Source organism: Varanus komodoensis, unplaced genomic scaffold (assembly GCF_004798865.1).
Source record: "Varanus komodoensis strain SLA01 unplaced genomic scaffold, ASM479886v1 scaffold1, whole genome shotgun sequence".
In the NCBI taxonomy this organism is placed as follows: domain Eukaryota; kingdom Metazoa; phylum Chordata; class Lepidosauria; order Squamata; family Varanidae; genus Varanus; species Varanus komodoensis.
In genome coordinates this window covers 91,508,360-91,527,352 of record NW_025335268.1, presented here as the reverse complement: position 1 = coordinate 91,527,352, position 18,993 = coordinate 91,508,360, and the positions used below count along the sequence as shown (strand labels likewise).

Sequence of the window (18,993 nt, the reverse complement as noted above, 5' to 3'; positions counted from 1 at the left end):
AATGTGTTGGGATGGCCCTGCTGAGGCAGGGGAAAACTAGCAGGCACAGTTATTTGTTAACCCCTTTATTCATCTAGAATTTGCTGCTCCTGGCAAACATTTAACCGAGAATTGTTTAACTGACCAGTGCTTGGCAATTACACTGAAGAATACAAAACTTTCATGGATACTATTTTGGGTTCAGTGATTTAGGACATAACCACATTCCAGCAGAATAGTCCAGTAGTTCATTTTCTTTCTGATATGTGTGGGAAGCAGATTGTATAGAGGTCAGACAAACAAGAAGTCCTTGTAGGAATTGTCCAAAGAACAAGGAGAAATATCACCAGAGGAACTTTGTTTGTATTACACTTAACTTTTCAGCCCCTAACAGGTGCAGAATTCTCAGGCAAGGAGGCCAAAGGCTTGAGAAAGCTGAACTCTCTGGGACAAAACAGGAGGAGTGAGTAGGTTGGAAGTCATATGTTGCAGTTTCTAAGTCAAGCTCATCTTACTAGGAGCCTGAAATCCAGTGTCAGAACAAAGAGGGCTCAATAGAGTTTGAATAACTGGAAGATTATTCAGCAGAGGAGGGAAACAAGGGAGGTGCTCCAGCATTTATCTTATCTAAGATCTGTTGATTTTGCCTGCCCTCTACAATCCCTCTATTTAAGGTCAGGGATGAGCAGTGCATTCCTAGTGCTGCGGGCAGCAGGCTGGGCTCGTGTTCAGTTGCCTGTTGTTTTGGCTCGGCGTTGCCACACCATGTCTTCTCATACACCATTGATGCCACCTCCTGCGCTCCTGGTACAGCCACTGTTTGTCCCAGAGAGGCTATTGCTGGGCCCTGGGCCGTCCAATTCTCCTCCCCGGATCTTGTCTGCAGGTGGTCGACAGCTCATAGGACATATGCACAAAGAAATGATCCAGGTAAGTCAGTCCCAACCAGTTGCAACAAATAATTCTGCCTACCATTTGCTGCTTTTCCAGGCCTGAGGCATGACACTGAGAGGCTGCTTAATTAGCCACCAATATAATACATTTCTTTTATTTTTACATTTCCTTTAAAAAAATAAATTTCTAACTAATTCTTTTTACTAAACAATGCAGTTTAGATTCCATAATAATGATTTATCTGTTGTTCAAACCGTAAGTCAGTTAGAGGAATTCAACATAAAGAATATCGCCTCCTTCAGTGTGACTTCTTATTTCCTCTCATTTTAAGTGGTTTCATTCTACTGTTTCCACATGAGCTTCAGGCTTTCCTCTAATCTTGAACCATGTATAAATTTGTAATTTTTTGTGGCAACCTCCCTCCCTGTTTAAATATATAAACCCTGTGGTTGTTGTGCTTTGCTGGTTTTCATTCCTCTTTATGTAACTGGGAGAACTTCTTTTGAGCTCTGTTATCTGGGGACGGTTTTGTTTGAGGGAGTCAGGAATCATGAGAGCTCTGTGTTGACCCAAAATCTGCTGTATAACAGACAAACTAGTCACTGTGTTCCTCAAATTAGGCAGAGTTTTGGAATTTAAATGTTTTCCTTCACAGAAGAACATGGTTACTGCTCCGCGTAATATAGCAAAAGCAACCATCAAGTTCTGGGATGCAAGAAAATGAAGAATCAAGAGCAGAGCTTCATATCTAGTTGGGTCACTGTAGAGGCTGAGGCAAAACCTAAACACTGTAACATAATTCCAGGACCATGTTTGGGTTTGGTTCGTCCTCTTCTGGTTGTTGTCTTCTGCCTAAACAAATATATGCACACAACTTTATTAGGTGCCACACTGTTACTCCTTTCTCCTGTGAATGTCCCTTTGCAATTACACTCACACTGCTAACCCTGGGAAAGTTCTGTTTAACTTTGATTGCCCTTGCCTCTTCTGTCCTCAGATAATGGATGAGATCAAACTGGGAATCCAGTATGCATTCCAGACACAGAACCCTCTTACATTGGCTGTCAGTGGCACTGGCCATTGTGCCATGGAAGCAGCCTTCCTGAATGTAGTGGAGCAGGGTGACAAAGTGCTGATAGCAGTGAATGGAATTTGGGGCGAACGAGCAACGGACATTGCCAAGAGGCTGGGTATGGACTTGGGATCCTTTTGCTTTATGTTTATATTTCAAGACTGAGAATGCAAAAGTAGAAGTTATCAAATTCTCCCACTTTTTCAGTAGAATAATTCATCATTCCTTGAATTTGAACTGTGCTACCGTGATCCAAGGCAGCCAGCATTCAGAGCTGCTCACAAATTAGAGAATATAGCAGATCCCTAGGCAAATGCAAATGAACCAAGGTACTCATTGCCCCCCAGCACACCTGAAATCACACCTGTCTTCCCCTGAGCACACCCATGAATGCGCCCATCCCCCCCCCCCGCGCGCCCCCAAACCCCCCCCCTCCCCCCCCCCCCAACACACCCGTGATTGCACTGTCTTCCCTGTGATTAAAAATATATATATTTTCAGAACGGATTAGCCTTATTTACATTGAACCTTATGGGGAAATTTGACTTGGCTCACGACCAATTTGAGTCATGACCAGAGTCATGGAACAGATTAAGTTCCTGAGCCAAGGTACAACTGTACACAGGACTGTGCAGTCAAAGTATATGCTTTGCAATCTTATTGTGTACAGGAGGATAAGATGGGGTTCCATCTCACTGGTGGTGGTATGTACTGTTAATGTACAGGCACAATCCTATGCATGTTTAGAAAGAAAAACATCCTAAAAATCCCAGCACACCCCAACCAGCCTTTTTTCTGTCTAAGCGTGCATAGAATTACACCTTAAATGACATAAATGGCTGTACCAAGCTAGATAGCTTCACAAAGATATCATGACCCTGCTGTAATTAGAAATGGGAAAAAAACCTGACTTCTGATCAACAGGAGTTGATTGATTGTCCTCCTTTTCACAAGGGGAAGCACAATTAACAATTTCATCTCATATCTGGGTGGGAAATAACACATGCTGAAGTGCTGGCTTGGATGTTGGTCAAATGTACAGAAATGTTTAAAAATAGTAAAGAGTCCTGCGGCATTTTAAAGACTAACAAATATTTTGCAGCATAAACATTAATGAGCTAGAGCAACCTTCCCCCACTTGGTCATTGTACTACAACTCCTATAATTCCCCAGCCTGGATGGCCAATGGCGAAGCTGACTGGGAATGATCAAAGCTGTGGTCAAAGGAATCTGGAGGGCACCAAGTTGAGAGATGCTAAGAGCTATAGGACTGCTTTCTAACTAGGCATGGGACTGAGTGCCATAGCTGAGGTGTGTACACACGAATGCATGAAACCCCATGAAACTTAAGCAGCATAGGATCTGCAAGGGCCAAACAAAACGTCTACAAGATAAGAATGAATTTTACATGATTATCCATATTAGAATTTTTCAATATGAACAAAAAATAGTCTTGTGGTACTCTTAAGGCTAATGATGACTGTGACTCAATTATTCATGGATCAAATGTACCTTCATAAAATTACTGATAATACTAATTTGTTGTTTTCCTGTAGCGTATCATCACTGGTATTCAGAGGAGAAAATATTCACATAATTAAAAGTACATTTCAGATGCAGGGAGCTCAATTCAGATCAGGGTCTCAGGGGGTCATATAAGGTTTTAGCCTTTATTAAGGTCCCAGTCCAGAGTGAGAGAGTGAGCGCATGTGTGTGCGCTTTGCGTGCTATTTGTGCTAGACAAGCTTTCACGAAGAGGTCTGGAGATGTGAGCTGAAAGGGTTAACTGACTTGGTTGGTATTTTATTAATTCCCCCAGGTTCAGCTCCCAGGATCCTAATAGAGTGGGAAGTCTCTAGCTGGAAACTCTGAAAAGCTACTACTGGCCAATGGAGAAACTGAGATAGTTGAACCAAATATTTGACTTTGTTCCAAACTTGCCTTTGGATCTAACGCTACTTCATTTTAGACAATATCAGATGTCTTAATAATTAAATGCTCTTTTTCTGGCCCGTGTTTAATTGCACTAATTGTACTATACAATGGATGTTCCCATGGAACTTGAATGGACTTTGACAGGCTTCTGCTATGTACTTAAGTTAATATATGACTTATTTGAAACAAAAACCCCAATAGCTCTCTAAAATAACTATCTGTGATCTGCCATTAAATGAGAACTGGATATTCAATTTTCCCATCTGTCTAGCAGAAATGCTATTCCACCACAGCCCTTGAACTTAAAGGTTGTGAGAACTACATGATTTTAATGTGCTAAGACTCCACATGCATTTACTGTAGTGTATTGAACCAGGAATCTAAAGGCTTCAACCTGTGACTAGATTGCAATTAATCCTAGTTCAATGTTTCTCCAAACTTTTCAGGGTGCACCTAAATGCATCCTTATTAGCCACAGCCACACATACATGGCTAATGTTAGTTCCTGCAGCTGAAGATGGATGTGGTCCCCTGTTTTGTTTTTCAATCAGCCAAATCCATCCTTCTTCACTGAAAACCTCCAAAAAGCTACTCAGCTACACACAGTTGTCCCTTGCTTCAATTCATAGGGAACTGAAGATAACTGAGATGAGACAATTCATCCAAAATTTGTGGCGTACTGTGAAAGTCATGATAATTAGAATCATAGTTGGAAGGGGCCAGAAGCCCATCAGGTCCAAACCCCTGCTATTGCCGAACACTAAGTTACATTCAGCTGTCAACTTAACTATAGAAGGGCTCAATGGTCTATTTATTGCACACACAAATAAATGTCAATGCTTTCCTACAGTCTTTATGACAATTTCTTGCGTGGATTTTCATTTCAATTCTGGTGAAGTTTAAACAATATGATTTGTCATTCTTTACCTTATAGGAGCTGAAGTACATCAACTGATAAAGACCCCCGGAGAGTACTTTACTCTAGAAGAAATAGAGAGGGTGAGCTGCATAGCTAAAGTATGTTGAGAGTAGTGATACAGTATATTTAATGAACAGATTACGTTTTCTGTCTTCCTCATGGAAATTATTGCGAAAATTGATTCCCAAACAAGTAGGATTTTGCCACTATGATTCCTTTTTATCTTGCTGCCTCATAGGGTTTGGTGGAGCATGCCCCCTTCTTACTTTTCATCACACATGGAGAATCATCTACTGGAGTGGTTCAGCCTCTAGATGGCCTTGGAGACCTTTGTCACAGGTCAGTGGAGCCCTGGAGACCAAACTCCATTTGCTTCAGAGAAAACATGGTAGGGCTGTGATCTGAGCTGACTGATACACTATTGTGATCTTTTATAATAGATGCTACAAGTCCACAACAAACATACTTTTCAATAAAGCTATTTCTTTACTGAAAATGGCACAGAAATAAAGAAACTGAGCAAACAGTGCCAACAAAGAACTCACTGAAGTACACAGTTGTGGCATGATACCAAAAGCCAATGATCATTTACTAAAGAATTGTGCTGCACTCAATGAAGGCTGACTAATATTATGTGTTTCATTCACGCAATAGTGCTACAAAACTAAACTAAACTAAAAACTAAACTAAACTAAACTAAACTAAACTGTAGTACAGCATCAGAGTACCTTAGTCTTGCTGAAAAAATGTGGTCTGGGAAAACAAAGTGACAGATGAAACAAGATACACTCAAACACAAGGAAGCAACAAAATTTTATCTTGCTATGGCTAAAACTCCTTGTCCCATGAGATCCCATTTTTATTTTGCTTGTGAAATACTATAAAACCTAAAGCTGTCAGATAGGTTGCAAGGCTGAGTGGTGAAAGACAGGTCATTTGAGAGGCTCTGAAAGTCTTTTTCATCCCATTACTTTTCCTTGCACAATCCCCTACCTCAACTTAATCAGCTTCTAATATCTTCAAGTTGCCTTTTCACTTTCAGAAAAGAAAAACATGGAAAATCTTATATATTGAGTTCCATGAGGGGAAAAACAGTTGAAGATTTTGAACCAAAAAAAAAAAAAAAAAACCCAAACCCCAAACCCAACAACAACTGAAAGAGAATAACTTCTAGCCTTCTAGCACTATCCTTCTACCATTCAGATATTAAGTATGCAGTAGGCTGCTTTGAGTCAAAATCCTCCTCCTCCAAAAGCAAGGAGCTCCACATAATATATAAGGTGTTCTGAGTAGCACGATCCTGTGATTATGTCCAGTATAGTATAGGATTATATTTCCAGTCTCTGGGGTTTTCTTCACATGGAATTATCATGTGCTCATCATTCCCCACTCATGATTGTTTACATGTTCTTTAGATGACATCATGATCTTCCAGTTTTGTTCCTATATCCAAACAGCACTTTCCACATGTTTTTAGAACAGGACAATGTAAAACTGTAAATTGTGAATGGAAGCACAATTTCCTCTTATGCATTTGTACTATCCTACTATGCTACAGTGCCACCTAGAGGTTTTCGAGCAGGAAAGCAGGAAAGGAACTGCTCCTAGTGTGCTGCTCACATCTGTGTTCTGTGTTGAAATCAATAACTTCCCTACACAAAGCTGTTAATTAGGTATTAAACCCTTGTATCCACTTTTAGTTTCATCACAGGTAGCATGTGCAGTTTCCAAGAGGAAATGCCGTTGCTTTCACATTTGCTGCATTTTCTCTACGGTTTTTTTAAAAAGCCATTAGTGCTTCTTAGGCACAGAAGCAGAACTGGAATAGAGAATGATGAGTGCACAGTATATGCTTCATGTAGGAAAAACCCAAAAGTAAATCAATGGATGAACAAGGTCACGTAGAAAACCAATCTGTTCTTTCCTTGTTTTAGGCATAATTGTTTATTACTAGTAGATGCTGTGGCATCCCTTGGTGGCACTCCAATTCTCATGGACCAGCAAGGTGAGCAACATGTTTCAACCTGTTATGGTAATATGGATATTTGACATCATTTTATAATGTTATGGTTTGTACAAAATGGAATTATGTAGAAATGGATACCAACTGGGAAGTTTTAAATGAGATTTGCTTGGCTATCTGCTCCTGGAGAAGGCTCATGCTAGAAAATAAATGTACATTTGCTGAAAACATAGTTTCAGTGTGGGCTTCTATAACTGCATAGTAACACTAGCAGGAGAATGCAAACATTTTTTCTTCTTCAGATGATTCTGTGTTCTGATATTATGGCCTATAAAGGGCTGGTAGGCAAATCTGAAACTAATGCCCCACCTCCTTGGTCTAGGATCAGGTTTGTACTTTAGGAATAGATGAAACAGAAGATTCTATGCTATAGTAGTCTCATGCACCATATTTACTAGACTTATGTTGGTTTTAGACCACTTTAACTGCAATGGTTTTTCCAGAAGAATCCAGGGAAGTGCCATTTTTGCCATGCTGTTAGAAATGTTCAACATTTCTTTAGAAGAATGACCTCTAAAGTTACAATCCTATCCATGGGTAGATGTAAAAAGATCTTCAAGTATCAGTGTTTCCCAGCCAGGGGATTCTGGGAATTGTAGGATTTGTCTCCCTCTCTAAACATGTATAGGATTGTCCCTAAAGCAGTTAAAATGTGTAATAGTGCTATGTCCCACAAAGCTGTCTTAAAAAATTGTGGAATTCTAATTCCTTGAAAACATCTTCACTTTGCAATTTCTGAAAACTATACACCTTTACAAAAGAAAACCAGAGTTAGTAGAAGACAGCCAAAATGCAGAATTAGACAGTGACAAAAAAAAAACAAGGCCCAGGTTACTCCTCCATGGGAAACATCGTTTGTGGGCAACTATTATTAAAGTGAATTCTTAAAAGGTTGTTTCTTTATTGAACACACAGGAATTGACATTCTCTACTCTGGTTCCCAAAAAGTCTTAAGTGCACCACCTGGTGCTTCTCCTATCTCTTTCAGCGAAAGAGCCAGGTAAGAATAGATGTTATATATGTTATTTTCAGCAGGATGTTAGCTGCCATTCCTTCTGGGATAATATATCCATTGAGATAGCAATGGGTAATTTATTTTCCTCCTAAAGACATTGGATTTGAGTCAAAAGCACAGAAGGTGGCTGGGATATGGTGTTTGGGAATAATATCAGTAATAATATACAATTATAAAATAATTATACATTAATTATTATACAAATATTATAATTGTTTGGGCACCAGGTCTGGAAAACCTGCAAAGGGTGGCCTCAATGGGGGTGAATGGGTTGGGGAAGAAGGCGGGCAGGATGATGTCCTGGTTCAGGTGAAACGAAGATGTCACCTTTCGGATGAAGCTTGGGTCTGGATGAAGTACAACCTTGTCCCTGTGGAACGTCGTGAAGGGAGCGTTGATCCAAAGGGCTGCTAGCTCACTGGCATGTCGGGCTGATGTGATGGCCACCAGGAAAGCAGTCTTCCAGGACAGGAGCCTAAGGTCCGTTGTGGCCATAGCTTCGAAGGGCCTCTTTATGAGGGTCTGCAGGACTACAGAGATGCTCCAAGAGGGGGAGTGGGGCCGGCTTGGTGGGGCAAGGTTGCAGAGGCCCCTGAGGAAGCGGCGTGCCAGGGGGTGGGCAAATACAGAGGATCCTTGTATGGGGGGTGGTGGAAGTGGGAGATGGCCACTAGGTGAACCCTAATGGAGGAGGGGGAGAGACCCCCAGTGGCCTAGAGCACGCATGTCTGCACAGTGACCACCCCAGCCGGTGTTGGAGGCATCAGTGGTGATGGTCACAGAGGGCTGGGGGGGAGGAAGGGGATGCCCATGGTAAGATTGTCCATGGTGCACCACCATAGTAGGGACTCCCTGACCACCTGGGGGGGGGGGTCAGGTGGGTTGTGTGAGGGTCTTCATCCCACACGAAGGCTCTCATGAACCACAGCTGAAGAGGTCTCATGTGAAGCCTTGTCAGCTGAAGCACCGCCCCTGTGGCGGCCATGAGGCCCAGCAGCTTCTGGATGGTGTGGGCAGTGCGGAGAGGTGTGGCCCTGACGGTAGTGGCCAGGGTGGCAATGGCCTCTGCCCATGGCTGTGGAAGAAAGGCTTTGGCGAGGGTGGTGTCCAGGCAAGCCCCTATGAAGAGTATAGACTGTGTAAGGGGAGAGAACAGATTTGTCATGGTTCATAAGAAGCCCCAGGTCCTGAAGGGGACGGCGTGTCAGGGACACACCGCGTAGTACATCCTCCCTGGAAGGGGCCATGAGGAGTCAGTCATCCAGGTAGGGAAAAACCTGAATCCCCTGGAGCCTGAGGTGGGCACAAACGACCGCCACGCATTTGGTGAATACGCGTGGGGCCGTGGCTAACCCAAAGGGCAGGACGCAGAACTGAAAAGCCTGCTGGCTGATTTGGAAGTGCAGAAAATGTCTGAACTTGGGCTGGATCGCAATATGGAAGTAAACAATGCTGAGCAGTGCTAAAAACCCTGAAAAACCACAACAATTTACATTAAACTCGAAGTGTTCCTGTGAGGCACCCCCACCCTCACGCATGAATTGCCATGCCCCACTCATCAAAAGCAGCTTTCCTTCTACTGCTACCATTGAGATAATGTGTGGTAACAAATGGTATACAGTAGGGTAATTTCTTGCCAATGCCACAGTTGTTTCTTCATATTCATAGCACTTTTCTCATTCAGATTCAGCCCTTATAGGATTGGGCAACAAATCGTTGCCACACCCTGGTAAGTGGCCTCTAGTGATATTCAAATATGAGGTTTAGAGCACAAATATGGGACAAAATGACACATGACAGCTGTACTTTGGAAGTGGAGTTCTTGCAGTGCCCAATATTTACCTTTTCTTTTTGTCAGGAAGAAGATTTCCAGTAGGAAGACAAAACCAATCTCCTTCTATCTGGATATGGAAGAGCTGGCTAAATACTGGGGCTGTGATGATAACCCAAGAAAGTAAGGGCTGATCATATAGCGTTTTAATCTTTGAATCTGAAAAGTGGCTCCTTGGTTCTCCAGAAATGGACTAAGCACTATTGTGCTACGTGTATTTGTGCACCGACATTTTCCCAACTGAGACTTAAATTGCATCAATTGTCTGGGAAACTGGTGGGGTGGGGAGAGATTTGAATGGGCAAATGTCAGGAAAGGGAAGAGCAGCTACTCCCATCTGTCACAGTTTCCATTCAATTTGTTCAGGCTTTCTTTTCTTTTTTCTTTTCTTTTGCATTAAAATACAAGTCTGGGCATATTAAGTTATGCAACTGAGAGCAAAGGAACAGAGGGCAACATCCAATTTAAAACAGTATTTTAGCCTTGAAAAAAGAATGGTGCAACAGTTCCTCACTTCTTGGCTCCCTCCCTCCTCCTATCTTGTTTTGGGATGGAAGTTGATACTTAGAATGGTAGATTATACTAGAGATTCTGGTGCGTGCAAACTGAGCAGCTCATATGTATTTTGTTTTTACAGATATCATCATACTGCACCTATCAACACATTTTTCTGTCTGCGAGAAGCCTTGGCAATTCTTGCAGAAAAGGTCAGTCATTATACTAAAGTGGAAAGCCTATAGTTTGAAGATGGGGTGGGATATAGAAAATGAAGAAAAGTTACTGATAATCAAGCTGTTCCTGGTGCTTATTTAGAAATTTTTTAACTCCTTCAGACATCATGTAACTATCATGATTGCCATGACAACACACCCTAGAATGGCCGCTTTGAAGACTTGCTTTTGACCAGTCAAATCCAAGTTATCTAGTTCAGGAGGCAACCTTGGACGCCAATTTTGTAACACTAGTAGATTCTATGGGGCTATTTGCTTCCTAATGAACATTGCAACACAACCCAACAGACAAAATGAACCTCTTCCTATCAAATTTTTTTATAACAAAACAGCTTGAACAATTATAATACATAATTACAAAATACTACAACCCATGAACCTAAGTCTCTGGCAACAGTACCAGTACAAATAAAAGTGGCTGTAGAGTTTCAAAGTTCAAATGTCCTTTTGAATACAACACAAACAAAGGAATCCAAAATGTCCTCTTCACCTCGTCTGAACACAGAAAAGTCAGCTGCATGTGCAGAATCCTCAAAACCCTGGAATAAAATGCCAATTCAGTTGTATATACATGAATTCATTATGTGTATTCACCCCCAACACAAACATATAGGAATTTTACCCAGGCCAAGTTGGGAAGGGCCTTAGTGGCAAGAGCAGGTCCTGCTTCTTCAGCTTCCCTGCTCTTTAAGATTTGAATTTCTTACAGCTCCACCCTTTCTTAATTCCACCCCTTTGGGTTGAACCATATTTCATAGGGGTTACACCCGCAGTAAAACATGATCGAGTTGATGTGTTCCTAAATATACAACTGACACATACAGATCCTGCACAACCAAGTAGGCCTCCCCAGCAGATGAGTCCAACTTGTTTAGGACTGCAAGTCTTCCCTTTGTATATTACTGGAAGAATGAAAAACTTGCTGTATAATATCTGAAACAACTTTGTATTCACAGAAGGAGCTAACAGAAAAATGGCATGTTTTCTAAATTGGAAAAAGAATGAGGAATCTTGACAGCTGATTCTGAGTTCACTTCTGAGGTCCATCCTTGGATTTTCTGAGACTAATAAGGAAGGTGCCATGAGTACATCCTTTTTTCAATGTGGATGATAAGAAACTGAAAAAAGTATCATATTGCGTTTGAACCATTCTTTGCTATTAAATTATCAAAGAGCTGGTAAAGCCAATATCCATTGCCGTTAACTCAGCTGAGATTCCTGAGGTAAAAAGTGTTGATCCATGGAATAAACTAGTACATACCAGTGATATCTACATGTAATAGTATTGAATTTGAAAGGATGCTTTATTGCCCCTATAAGGTAATGCATTTATTTCTATAATGTGTTTATTTCTGCACAGGGACTAGAGAACTTCTGGAAACGTCATAAGGAGAACAGCGTGTACCTGTGTGCAGGACTACAGAAGTTAGGCCTTCAACTCTTTGTGAAAGAACTGGTAGGACTGAAAATATAATTATGGATATAGAAGTAGGCCAAACTAATCATCAATATAATGAGCCAGGAATATAAATAGAAAAGAAAGAGAAGAAATCAAAACTAGAGCCATATTGCAGACACTTAGTTCCTACCAACTTCAGCCTATGACCTTAAGCTGGAGATAGACAACAGTGTTTCCAGTTGTAAGCAGTTTTGTAACAGGGATAGTTCTTGTGATAGGAGCACTCACCCATGTTTAGCTCTGGTAAACAGGCCTGTACAGTTTCAAATCCTTTTTGACCAGAAGAAATCATAAGACAAAGATCTGTGTGCAAGATGGAATATAAAATTTCCTGAAAGTCAGCTTTCAAAATGTAACTCTATCATTACACATTACAAGTTGAAAGAACCAATAGTTGTTCACTAGCTTCTACTGTAAATTAGCTGGCCATTTCAATGGGAGGGTCTCTCCATTGACAAAACATGAAAAACATAAGGAGGGTAAACCATTAAGACAGACTGAGCAGCTTCCTACAAATCCTGGACATAGCTAATAATTTATACAAATCCAGAAACCACTTAACTAGTTCTGATCAATCTTTTCCATTTTAGGATGCAAGACTTCCAACAGTGACCACTCTCTTTATACCTAAGGGATATGACTGGAAGGATATTACAGAATATATTATGAAAAATCATGGGATTGAGATTTCAGGAGGCCTAGGTGCTTCAGCAGGCAAGGTAAATACAAATTCATGGCAAGGAATAATAAAACATGTAAGATATTTCTGATTTCGTAGGTTTGGTTGATTTCTAACAGATGAAGAACAGAGCTTTATATATCTTGCATTACTCCATTACTATGCTATTCCTAACTATATAGTTCAATTATATTAAACTTGGTAATAGGGTACAGGCTACAAATTAACGTCTTCAAAATTCTCTGTCCATTAAAAAAACCATGCTAATTAGAATAGTCTTTTCCCTAGTGTGTGTGTTTTCTGTGTGAAGGAAGAAATCTAGATGTGCAATTACCAACCCAATGGTCTTATTAATCTACAAGACCAATTGAATTCAGTATTTGAATGCAGATTACAGAATAAAAGAGCTTCATAAGTAAAAATGGTCTTTCCCCTTTACAAGTACAAACAAGAGAAGGGGCTGTCTAGGGGTTTTCCAATAGTTATAGAACATTTGCTAGTCTACTGTTTGGTATTTTCTGCCAGGTTCTTCGAATAGGATTGATGGGCTACAACTCTACTAAATTCAATGTTGACAGAATTCTCCATGCCCTGGAAGATGCTCTCCAACACTGTCTCAAGACCAAGCTATGAAACTCCACCTCATTATTAAAGAGAATTTGGGTCCTATGTTCTTCCTGCCCTCACTCTTCCTATTTGCTTTGTTCAGTATGGGCTAGTATTTTTTCCAGCTTATTGATTCATTATGTCATCTTTCAGAGTTAGTAGGACAGTCAGAAAGAGCTGACAGTAAAAATATTGCCTCACAATCTGAAGGCCTTTCTACTTCTACAACTGAACCCCAAATTCCTTTTCTGCATTGCATGGTGTTTTCATAACTAGCTTACGGTTCAACAATAAAATCTGTTTTCATTGCCTATTATTCTGTGCACACCAACATAATGTAACATCCATATGCAAGCCATCCTCATAAACCTGGGGATTTGCTATGCTCCTGCCACTTCCTTTGATTTTTATGCATGGTTCATTACCCAAGTTGGTATATGCATGCCCATATTCACATGAGCTTCTAACAGCATGCAGGTGACAGAGGCTAAGCATGCTACCTTTCACACACAAATCTTCCCAGTTTTCTCAATTCCACTTCTGCTGTTGGAACCTTGTTTTCACCTCTTCTGGATCTAGGCAGTGGCATTGAGAAGTATGAATTAACTCTGTATGAACACTTCTATAAGTGGTACCTATTTTCAAGTTGTATCTATGGTGCATCAAGCTTAGCATTCTGTGAGTAACAGCAACAGGGCAAAATGGACAAGTACAATGATGAACGTTTCTGCCCAGCATCTCCCACCATCTTGTCAGAGTTATACCCAGGCAATGAAGAAGCTTGAATGAGTTGGTGGCTTACTCTTGCTGTTCCATGTCAGCTTCTGCCACTTTCTTCTTAACACCAGAAGATGCCAGGATAAAGGGACACACATCTCTGAAACACAGAACTTTCACACCAATAGTACAGAAGATTATTTTTGTAAACTTCTCTTGGAATATGACTCAACAGGTGGTATATAAAAATGAAATTCCCCTCCCTAAAAAGTACTGAGCAAACACAGCAGTCAGGAATTAAGAGAAAAGGTCCTCTTACAGATTTATAATCACAAAACAAGTGTTGGTTGAAAAAGAACTGAAGTCTTGGGGGGAGTCCTTCCATGCCCTATGGGCAGGCCTAGTGCCAGGCTCCCACTGAATACTAATTAATCAGCTTTTGAAACTTCCCACATGAGCTCCACGCATGTGTGCAGAGCCCATGCATGTGATACACAGAGACCAGGAGAACTTGAGATTGTGGTGGTTAACCCAATGAAATGTCAAATCAGTGTGCAGCTATTAAAAAGGACAACATTATGCATAATTAGAAAAGGAACTGAAAATAGAATTTGCCAAAATAAAACTTTCCTTATTCAAGTCTATTGTGTGAGTACACTTGGAATAATGTGTACAATTCTGGTTATTGCACCAAAAAAGAGCTGAAAAGGAGCAGTTAAAATGACTGTGCAAGTGGAACAACTCTGCTATAAGGAAAGGTTATAGTTTCTGGACTGTTTAACAGAGAAAAGGCTAGTGAAGTATACAAAAATATGCATGGTGTGGAGAGAATGGATGAGTAGGTATTAGCTTCTACTCGTTAGCTTCTACAGTAGATTTTCTCCCTGATATTAGCATGTGGGTCATACTATAAAATGATTGGTAGGAGATTCAAGTACTTCTTCATACAGCATATTGTTAAATTATGGAATTTGTTGCTGCAAAATGTAGCAATGGCCACCAATTTGGATAGCTTTAAAAGGAAATTTGATAGATGTATAGCTCTCAAGGAGTACTTGCTCTGATGGCTACTTTTAGCATTAGAGCAAGTATGCCTACGTGCACTAGTTGTTGGGAAGGATAGGTGGGAAGGGTGCTGTTGTACTCACATTCTGCTTGTGGCTTCCCCCACAGGCAGCTGGCTGAACAGAACAGGACGCTGGATTTGATAGACCTTTGGTCTGATTCAGCATGGTTGTTGCAATCTTGTGTTCTTAAATCTATGGCAACTATATAAGCTTGGGGTAGATGGGTAAAAAATGGCAACGAATGGCAATTTTGAAGTACGCATCATTCATGCTGTATTGCAGAGAAAATTCACTATAGAATGCTAGCTGGAAGAGGAACTGCAATTTTGTAGTATCAAAGTACTATGCTAGAAAAATGCTGTTGCTCCACAACAGAAGTGCTATCTTGATAATAGCAATCAAATAAATTATGTAATTTATTCTCAATTGTATGGAAAGGCCTTAAGAGAAAGAAGCCTATATCATGACTAGAAACAGAGAGTAGTTTCCAGGGAGGTGAAGGTGGTATGACAGCCAGAATTTTTCATGCTGTGGGTATACTTTCATTTAATCAGTTTTAAAAGTGATCTTTTTAAAGGGCTACAAAAAACAACTCCACAATTCACATGCATCAATGGGTCGATCATACCACTTTTAACCACCAGAAGGTACCAGTTTAACTCTAGCCTACTGGTAATAGATTGGATGTTAGCTACAAAAAAAGATCAAGGTGGGCCTTAGATCAACGTAGGCTTTACAAAGCGAAGTCTCATCCCTCTGCCTTCTTCAGAATCAGTTTTATGGGTTGTGATTCTGACATAAAGTACTGATGCCATTCAAGAGGAAATGGAACTACTCCAATGCATTTCTTTTGCTTCCATTGATTTCCAGTGTGTTCCTAGGGAGCTTAAGTGCTGACTTTATTAGCAGCATATCAACTGTTTACCACTCATGGTTTCTAATATATCTATAATATTATAATATGTAATATTAATGCACTTTACCATAAGCAGAGTGTAGTTACTTTTAACTTCTGATACAGAATTGCATTCTTGTTATATATATTCTGAAAAATAAACAGAGACCCAATCTTGTATTACAGTTATGAATTAGTTTGAATGGACAAACAAAATCTAGCAGTTAAGGACAAAAACATATTTGGGCATTTCCTGGACTGTTAGAACTATTCAAAGTGAGCCAAAAGGTAAAATGTCCTGACCTAAAGTGTACTCACATGTTTCACTCATTTCCTGTTTTGCAAGTTTACTTTGAAGGCTGAAAAACAAAGGGAAGTCGTTCTCCCAAGAGAAATTTAACAGAAACCACTATTTACATTAACCACTATTTGAATTAAATAAAATTAAGCTTATTTTATTCTCAGGTACTATGTAAAATAAGTCATGCTAACTTCTTTTTACGGCAATTATGAACAAGCCTTTATAGAGGAGGATCTGTGTATAAACTACTTATAAGCATCTTCATGACCTGTTTTTATAATTGACTTTCTTAACATTTAGAACTTCTGTTTGGGATAGTTAGATATGATGGTTTTAGGCTACTGCATATATGTATTTTTAAATACTTGACAGAATTTTAAATATTGAACTTTTTCTGTAACATGCCTTGGTTTCTAAATTTGCTAAATGAAATTAATGGTCACAAGTCTATTGGGTGTAGTGAACATATCCTAGCAGGCCATTTACTTTGGGGCATATTCTGAAAAAGGGACCTAATTGAGTGCCAGTATCCTAGGCCTACACTTGAAGACAGGAATATATTTACCTTCAGATCAGCTTCCTTCCCTTGGCAAAAGATTTTGGTCACTTTATTCTACTAGTCCTCCAACTGGATATCAGCCTCTGCAATGGACACAACTATCTTAATCACTTCTGTTCCTGGCTTGTAACACGATCTTCAAACTACAGTTTAAAGTTTCCAATTCAGTTGAGATTAAAAGTTATCTCCCAGGAGGTAAGCTATAGACCAGAAGATTTTGGATCACTTCCACTTCCTAAAATTTTAAAAATCAAAATGTTTTCCTTAATAAAACAGTTAAGATACATCACTTGATCAGTTGCAAGTTATTCACTAAGCTTAAGTCAAAGACAGAGGGGGAAAAAAATCTAAAGGCACTAGGCCAGGGGTCGGCAGCCTTCAACACTCAAAGAGCCATTTGGACCTGTTTCCCACTGAAAACACTGGGAGCCGCAAAACCCTTTTGACATCCAAAATGAAGGTAACACTGCATATATTTTTACCTTTATGCTATGTATAAAAAAACTATAGTGTGTTGCATTTATGAAATCAATGAACTGCTAGAGAGAAAACAAATTTTTATTCCTGCATGCAACAAAAACATTTTGAACTCGGAAAAAAAAGACGCTGGGTTGAAAGTTACTTTCAAATAAAATACTCAATGTCTATCTGAGTCCTCCTCATATTTATGAAATAAAAAGTTGAACTTAAATTATCCACCTGCAGCAAACCAAAAATGCCATCTGCTTCTGTGTGCCCTCATCCTTTTATCATGTGTTCTGGAGGGTGCAGTCAGCTGTCAACCTGAATTTAAAAAGGATTAACTGCAATACAACAAATATAAATAATAGTCTAGTGAAATATTGAGCAAACATCCCTCCCCCAATGTAATAATGTTGCTGCAATTTTTATAACTCTTCTTAAAACAAGGAAGTAGATCTATATCTTCATCATGAATTAGCTGCAGCTCTTGTTCAGTCACTAAAAACTGTTATTTTTAATCTTACATTATAAACTAGTAGGACTCCTTTCATATATTTTGAATAGGAGAACAGCTTCCTGCAAAGTCAGTGCTAAAGGGCTGCATGCATTAAACAGCAATCCCCATAAGTTCGTCAGCAATAAAAGCAAACTAATCTACCCACATACCATTAAACGTTCGGTTTTCTTCAGAAACTTTTCTTCGATTTATCCATGGGTGGCCTACCGGGGGAAAAAGCTCAGTAAATTGCCGTGGGTTGCAGATTGGCAGCCGTGCCGGCACGTGTCACAGATCAGCACCTGTGCCGGCGCAGGTTGCAGAACGGCGGCTGTGACGCATATTTTGAGCGATGGAGCCGCAGCAGAGGGAATCAAGAGCCACATACAGCTCCGGAGCCGAGGGTTGCCGACCCCTGCACTAGGCTATTGATTGTACCCATGATGACTCAGAGGCTTATGAACATCCTATGCAAAGCAGAAGGAGCAGATCTTCACACACAGCATAGTTAAAATATGGAATTCATTATGTACTGATGGCTTCCAATTCTGATGGCTTTCAAAGGGGTTTGGACAAATTCATGAAGGTGATCAGTGACTTGAATCTTGATAGCTACATGCTACCTCTGGTATCGGAGGCCTATATACACAAGTTGCTAGGAAATTCGAGCAGGAGAGGGCTGTTGCACTCATAAACCACTTTGGGATCTTGTGAGCAGCTGGTTGGCCACTATGAGAACACAATGTTGGACTAGAGAGACCATTGGTCTAATCTCTTATGCTATGTCTTCCTGCTTGGCATTTTTTGATAGAAGGGTTTTTGTCCCTGCGGTTTAAAAGGAGGTGGAGGGAGGAGATCAATAGAGGCTCAGGGTAGCCTCATACCCTGGCCTCTCCACTCTCCCTCACTCCAAAGCACCCTCATTTCTACCTTCTTTGAGGTCAAGTTCCTGATCTTGGAGGCCATCTAGCATGGTTCTTTCCACACCAGCTGCAAAAGAGAGGAGGGTTAGATCTTCAACTCCTCCTTCTGAGATTGGAGCGCCGTCTTCTACATCAAAAGGGGAACTCCAGGCAAGCCTATGAGTTCCCAGACACTGTCTAGAGATCATAGGATTGCTGCTAAACTCTAATTAGCAGCAGGGGACATATAGCAAATAATGTGTCATATACATCAGAAAGAAAGAGCATGAAAAATCTTTCCAAATGGAACCAACTCTGTTCTTTTATCTATTGTAGTGATCACATTCCCAAACATTTAACACTCTAATCAACCCCTGAAAATATAAACACTTATGCTCTTGAATAGATTTTATACTACAGCTGATCCCTAGCTTTTCTGAGCCACCATAAG

The 18,993-nt window shown here is 40.3% G+C and overlaps 1 protein-coding gene and 1 long non-coding RNA gene across 2 annotated transcripts; one reads left to right on the top strand and one right to left on the bottom strand.

Moving 5' to 3' along the window:
• The first annotated feature begins 677 nt into the window (after positions 1-677).
• On the top strand, positions 678-13,170 carry AGXT (alanine--glyoxylate and serine--pyruvate aminotransferase). The gene is made up of 11 exons (XM_044434981.1): positions 678-909; positions 1,871-2,063; positions 4,815-4,879; positions 5,038-5,138; positions 6,734-6,804; positions 7,738-7,822; positions 9,696-9,791; positions 10,306-10,375; positions 11,760-11,855; positions 12,449-12,577; positions 13,063-13,170. Exons 1-11 carry the CDS (start codon positions 745-747, stop codon positions 13,168-13,170), a joined length of 1,179 nt encoding a protein of 392 aa, XP_044290916.1. The 5' UTR covers positions 678-744.
• LOC123025875 lies at positions 10,698-17,114 on the bottom strand. The gene is made up of 3 exons (XR_006415205.1): positions 13,946-17,114; positions 12,087-12,161; positions 10,698-10,938 (listed from the first exon to the last, which is right to left on the bottom strand). It is a non-coding gene; the product is annotated as an uncharacterized LOC123025875 (long non-coding RNA).
• Positions 17,115-18,993: the final 1,879 nt, after the last annotated feature.